This window comes from Carassius auratus, unplaced genomic scaffold (assembly GCF_003368295.1).
Source record: "Carassius auratus strain Wakin unplaced genomic scaffold, ASM336829v1 scaf_tig00215773, whole genome shotgun sequence".
In the NCBI taxonomy this organism is placed as follows: Eukaryota; Metazoa; Chordata; class Actinopteri; order Cypriniformes; family Cyprinidae; genus Carassius; species Carassius auratus.
The window spans coordinates 1,378-7,500 of record NW_020528238.1 but is presented as its reverse complement, the minus strand read 5'-3'; the positions used below and the strand labels follow the sequence as shown (position 1 = coordinate 7,500).

Genomic DNA, 6,123 nt, shown 5'->3' with positions numbered 1-6,123 from the left:
TAGAAACTAATTTTCCAATTAATTTTTTTGCTTTGCTTATAATATGCGTTCTTCATGGTAAATTGGGTATTTATAGAAGAAACCATATAAATATATTTTACATTTACAAGAATGGGGGTCCTTCAAACAATGATGATCATATTTGGAGCTCCGCAACACCTAAAAGATTAAAAACCCGTTGTAGACAACATTATCAAATTATATTTTTAATAAAGGTTGGTCTGCTAATTATTTTCTCCATTACTCAACTGAATGTTTGGTTTCTAAGTTGGGCTGTACTTACATTGTAAGCACAAAAAGAGTAGTTTTATTTATAACAAAATAAAGTTTCTGTGAACTATAGCCTAGCCCAACTACACAGTGGCATGATGAGAAAGTACCTCAAATCTATAATTTAGTACAGTACTGTACTTAGCCTTACAATAATGCACTTCATTTTCACCACTGACTGGTTGTAGAGGCATGCATAAAATAATTTCTATGTAACGTGGAAAAAAACAGACAGTACACTTTGGGTATATTTATAAGGTGATCAACAGCAGATTTTATTACATGCTTTAGATTCAGGGTTAAGGTCAAGGTCACCATCAAAAAAAAACAAAAAAAAAAACATTGTCTTCTGGATTACAGTTCGTCATCAGAAATGTCGAAGTCACTGTTGTAGTCATCAGCTGACAGTTGGTTAAAGAAGTTGGTGTTCTCTGCTCCAGTCAAAACTTGCAGGTAACAGTCTCTTGCTTGCACCCTCATATCTCTGATTTTACGCTGCTTTCTGTGGATGATGCACTGCAGACCTTTCAAACCCTCTTCAGTTAGGCCACATTGCGAATCTTAAAAGAATGGAAAAACAACAACAACAAAAAACCATTAAGCCTCCCTTATAAACTTTCATTAAACACTCATCATTGTTGTGTATGCTTATTTGGGCTGCCACCTAAAAGTAACCTAAAATGTTAGTCTGTTAGAAAAGTCATAGTTGGTCTAATTTGGAGTGGTTATACGTTGCAAAAAACAAAAACAAAAAAAAACAAACAAACAAAAAAAACAACAAACACACATATTCCACAGGACATGTTAAAACTCACAGGCAGATATTATGAATAACAAGGCTGGACCCTGTAGTTATTACACAGTATTTACATATGTGGGGCAATAAATTTAAATTTGGACCATTGAAAGAGTTTCAAGTACAACTCCAAAAAAGCAAGATTGACAACGTTCAGCTACCAATTGGATAGAGATTTAGGCAAAGTGTAACGATAGCTCATACAGCTACAGCCACTTATGCTACAAGGAAATGTTTCTGAGTTTTTTGTGAGTCCATTTTAAAGAAAAATCTTTGGTCAGGGGCAACCCTATGCTTATGTTTGCCGTATATGACAAATATGCCATATATTACAAATACATACTTTTTATTGTCTCCTTGGCAAAGCAGCAGGACAGTTCTCTGAGGGCATCAGCACGAGTTGAAAGATATCTCCAATGGTTGTTCATCTCTGCAACAAGAATCTTCTGCTCCTCCTGAAGTCTCCTTAATGACATCATGATGTCGAATGCCTTTCTCTTTGTCCTAAAATTAACAGAGTCTGGAATGCACGAAAAAAAATTGTCATACATCAACCTTCTTTAATATTTAAAATCAGATGGGGTTGCAGATTGACATTTGAGGCATCGTGGTTGAAATATGTATAATTGTCAGAAGACTAGTGAACATACCACTGTGTGGTAGCTGCCATGGCCAAGCTGTCTCACCAGACAAAATGGTTTCCAAGCACAGAGTTTCTGTGTTTGGAACCATTCTGTTGTATTTCTCAACAATTGATGTCAGGGTCCCCTTCTCCTCCCTGATTTTGCGGCGGATCCTGGCACGACCTTTGTTGCCATCTGTATCTTTATAGAGACGCTGAGAACGTCTCTTGATACTCGCCACAAGTACCTCAATTCTGCTGGCCAAGGCATCAGCATCATTTGTGGTTGTTGTTGCTGCTGCTGAGAAGAAATGTGTGATTTTTACACAAAATTACAATAACAATTATTCATGACTAAATGTGTTACCAATATTATATATACACATATATGTTATAAGGGCTGCACGATATATTGCATGCGATACTCATGCGCATCTCATCAGTAAAGCCAGTTCTGTGATTGGAAATAAATCTCTATCACCTATTTTCAGATGGAGCAGCATTTAATACGCAGAGCAGTAGTTCACAAGCTATGCAATATCACATTCACTATTGCATGCGATGCATCTGTGATTATGAGCTTGAATTGCGTAGCTTGTCATATAAAATATAGGGGCTAAACAATTAATCACTTTTCTAATTGCAATTAGAGATGCTACAATCGTTAAAAAGTGGCAATCTTATGCAATCGTTCAAAGTGGTAATTGATCACTCAAAAGCCTCTTATGTTATTCTGTGTGCTAAAGATGCATTTTTTTTCTCTAGAGGTTATTTAAAGGGTTTTTCCATTGCTCTAATTTTTGTTTTAGTATAACATTATACCATTCATACACACACATACATATGTATATACATAAGTCATTTACTCACTATCTGCCCACTCCTTTACTTCGTTGAGCCAGTCTTCCAACTGGCTCTCTGTCACTGCCAGTTCAACTTTTAAAGACTCTAGGTTTAGCAACTGGTTTTGCAGAGCTTTTGTGGTCTGCAATTACAAGCAATCACAGATGGTACAAGAACAATAGCTAAATGTTTAATGCACAACTTCAAACAGTAATAACATACATTATTGAACATCTAAAACCAATTCTACTGATGTTATTACCTTCTGATATCGGCGGGTCAGTGTGATGGCCAAAGTGTAGATCTTTTGCTGATTCCAGCGCATGGCCATGAGAGTCAGCATGTCTGTGCGTCCTGCAAACAGAGAATATCATGTTACCATATTCCCCCTACTTATTATGTAATAATGTAACTAGTATAGTATGTGGTCATTGTACCTGCTTTGGACATGTGTTTTGTAGTCACTGCAATCCTAGACAGGAAAGCATTGCACTGTTCCACCTCCTCACCTAGGGTTAAACCAGCCCCATCCTGATATGCCCCACTCCATTTCACCTGATTAGGAATAATAATAATAATAATAATAATAATAATAATGCTGAGAAAGTGTTGACATGTTCATTTCTTCAAATGAGAAGAAGACATCTGTGGCATAAATAGTGGCAAAGTGAAGGGTTGCAGGCCAGTAGTCACTCAGATTTAGATCACCCACTCCAGCAGCCCACGTGGCTTGGCATGCCTCACAACTCAACTCAGGCATGCTTAGATCATATCGTCCTGGAAAAATGAAAAAACACATCCACTTAAATGTAAATATAATGTGATTAATCAGGGTTTTGATTCCTTACACAATTTTACATTACTTTGTATACTTTTTAAACATTACTTAGAGGTCATGCAGATCTTACATCCAGACCTGTGCCAAACTTATGGGAGTAGAGCATGTACAGATTTTTATCTTCACACCCTTACCATTCATTGTGATTACAGCAACAGTCTTCCCTGGACTGACCCTTAGTGACTCTCGTGAACAATCACAGATTTTGTAAGGGATCTCCACAGGTACAAGCCGTACTGAAAAAGATCAAACATTTGAATTAAGATCGTTTTTATTGATTGAGTATTAAGACAATTTGTATAGACTGATATAACATTGTAACGGTTCAATGGTATTGGAGTACATTGCTGAAAAATATAGAAGAGATGCTCAAAAAGCTTAAATTCAATATCAAACAACAAGAGACAAAAAAAGGGCATTATTTAAATAGTAAAACATATGAGGCCTAACAACTCTCAGAATTATGTGTATGTTGTACACTCACAAACCAGCACTTACCACAATGGGAAAGAGCCTTATCTACAACAAAAGTTGTTGGAGGCAATGGCTGGTAGGATCCAGCCGTCATGGCATCTCTGTTATGGAGAACATGTCTGGTGTGCATACTGACATCACACTGAGCACAGAAAAAGGGCTGTGGTCGACAGTCACTGCAGCGGACAGCAGCTGGATTGCTCCCACACTGTTGGCAGATGCGTGTTGCTACATTTTCATGTGCCGCAGCGGTGTTCACCAGACGTGGTCTCTCTGTCCTCCATCTCTCTGAAAAGAGACTTTGTCTTGTGCTCCAGTTTGAGGAAGCTAGGAGAGGACCTCTTGAGGTCTCAAGAGATGATGCCTCATCATCTGAGGTATTGCTCAGTGAGTGCTGGAGATCTTGCAGAAAAGACTCTGTTAAAATAGTATGGAATATTTAAAAGCAATACTTTAATATATACATGAAAGTGTTCTGCATCAAGTGCATTTGACTGTGAAAAGGCCAGTATTCCGGAAAACTTTAAAAATGTTATTTGTTATTTACACAATGAAGTACACACCAACAGCCTCTGGAGCAAAGGTCACCTCACAGTTAGTGGCAGGTGCATTGATGGGAGGATCAGATTTCCGAATGGGATCAGCTGCACCAGATAAAAAAGAAAAGAAAAGAAAAAAAAAGAAAAACAACATTTACAACATTTTCAACTTGTCCCAAGGCGTGTGGCACAATTTTACCTCCCTTATTACCAGCCTGAAATGACCAAAGCTCATTGTTTAATGTTTAGCTACAGAGAAGGACTAGCAGATTTTTTTTTTCTCAAACACAAATGTGGACAGTACAGTTACTTAGTTATCTATATATCATGTAGAAGATGAAAGCAAATAAGAATGCTTGCTGTAGAAGCAAGCTGGTTGGCCACTGACAACACACTCAGAATAAACACAGCTTCAACACAGCCTTACCAAGACCAATCATTTAGTTTATACTGCTTTACACAAATACTGTACGTAATCAAATTTATTTTCATGTCAAAAATAAAATGAGTGCTTCTGATTTGATTGACATATTCCTTGTTTGATACATCATAAATGCCTAATCAACGCAGTTATTCAATAGATCTTGAATGAAAAACTATACTGACCCTTATTTGACTGATTCCTGCTTGATCTTGGCCTTGCATAGACAATGTTTCCATCAATGTCTCTCTTTCTCCAACGCACCCTCGGTTCAGGTGTCTTTACTGGTGCCACTTCCTTCTCTTCCTGCAGCTCACCAATCAAGTCATCAAGACTTTGGAGCTCATCATTGAGTTCTTGATCATCAACCAGTTTATCCAGCTCCATTAACTGTTCTTGGAGTTCTGAATCACTCATGGTGATGGGCAGAAACAAAAACAGACAGAAAGACTTACAAAAAAGATGGACAGAGACAACAAATAGAATTATAAACAGAGAGAGAGAGAGAGAGAGAGAGAGAGAGAGCTACAGACAGACAAGTGCAGGGTAACAAGACGGACGTGGCTCTTAAAAGTGCCTTTGGTTTGTGTGTGTGTGTGTGTATGTTTGTATGTTTGTGTTGAGGGAGGTTAAAATAAAGGAGGGGAGAATTTGAAGGACCTGATAAAAAAAGAAAGAGATAGAGAGAGAGAACAAATGAACTCCTTACATTTTTACCAGTATTTTTTTCCATCGGTGTTGGCAGATTGGTCAGTTTTCAATTAGATATTAGTTTGTACCAGGTGGAATAAAATAGCTTTAGACAGGTGGCATTTTGATATTTCTGTTGTTCCCTTTTATTTCTTTAAGGCAAATGACAGACACGTAGCCTTACAATGTAGCCTTCTTTAGAGAGCACTTAATTTCCTTTATTACATGCCATTTGATGAGCCACAATACTGTAGTAGATGTGTGTGTTTATAATTTTGGATTGTGGATTTTGAACAATTACTGGAAAACACACCAATCTGGCAACTTGATCTGAAACATTTATAAATGGCTAAAGTGTTGTGATCGAGCTAACTTAATATGGGTAACCGATCACATATAATAACGAAAAACCATACAATCTCCTATATTACCTTGCCTTGCATGATTGTATGTGAAAAAATACACAAGCTTGAATTTAATTAGCTAACTCAGCTAACGTTAGGCTATTGCACACGTGGTGCAGCAAGTTATATTTTGTAATGACTGCTGTCATTTACTGCATAAACTGATACCTTGCAACTCTAAAGGTTCTAAACACAACGTCTTGACCCAATTAAACGGTTTTTGTTC

The 6,123-nt window shown here is 37.4% G+C and overlaps 1 protein-coding gene across 3 annotated transcripts; it reads right to left on the bottom strand.

Moving 5' to 3' along the window:
- Window positions 1–120: 120 nt before the first annotated feature.
- On the bottom strand, window positions 121–5,820 carry LOC113095719 (uncharacterized). Of its 3 annotated transcripts, XR_003288402.1 has the most exons (6): window positions 4,989–5,820; window positions 4,407–4,487; window positions 3,868–4,260; window positions 3,504–3,605; window positions 2,794–3,308; window positions 2,559–2,673 (listed from the first exon to the last, which is right to left on the bottom strand). XR_003288402.1 is itself a non-coding variant. In XM_026261065.1 (5 exons), exons 1-5 carry the CDS (start codon window positions 2,872–2,874, stop codon window positions 625–627), a joined length of 852 nt encoding a protein of 283 aa, XP_026116850.1. In that variant the 5' UTR covers window positions 2,875–2,902; the 3' UTR covers window positions 121–624. The 3 variants fall into 3 exon arrangements, 2 of the variants coding, with proteins under 2 accessions (XP_026116850.1, XP_026116851.1); XM_026261065.1 differs by lacking the exons at window positions 3,504–3,605; window positions 3,868–4,260; window positions 4,407–4,487; window positions 4,989–5,820 and adding exons at window positions 121–830; window positions 1,410–1,586; window positions 1,717–1,989 and having other exon boundaries at window positions 2,794–2,902; XM_026261066.1 differs by lacking the exons at window positions 3,504–3,605; window positions 3,868–4,260; window positions 4,407–4,487; window positions 4,989–5,820 and adding exons at window positions 121–830; window positions 1,410–1,586; window positions 1,717–1,986 and having other exon boundaries at window positions 2,794–2,902.
- Between the last annotated feature and the right edge of the window lie 303 nt (window positions 5,821–6,123).

Excerpts from the sequence above, each read along its gene's own strand:
- LOC113095719 (XM_026261065.1), bottom strand. The coding sequence starts at position 2,874 with ATGCTGACTCTCATGGCCATGCGCTGGAATCAGCAAAAGATCTACACT. Across the intron at positions 1,990-2,558 it reads AGTAAAGGAGTGGGCAGATA|CAGCAGCAACAACAACCACA; the intron begins GTGAGTAAATGA and ends ATTTCTTCTCAG. Across the intron at positions 1,587-1,716 it reads ATGGCAGCTACCACACAGTG|ACTCTGTTAATTTTAGGACA; the intron begins GTATGTTCACTA and ends CGTGCATTCCAG.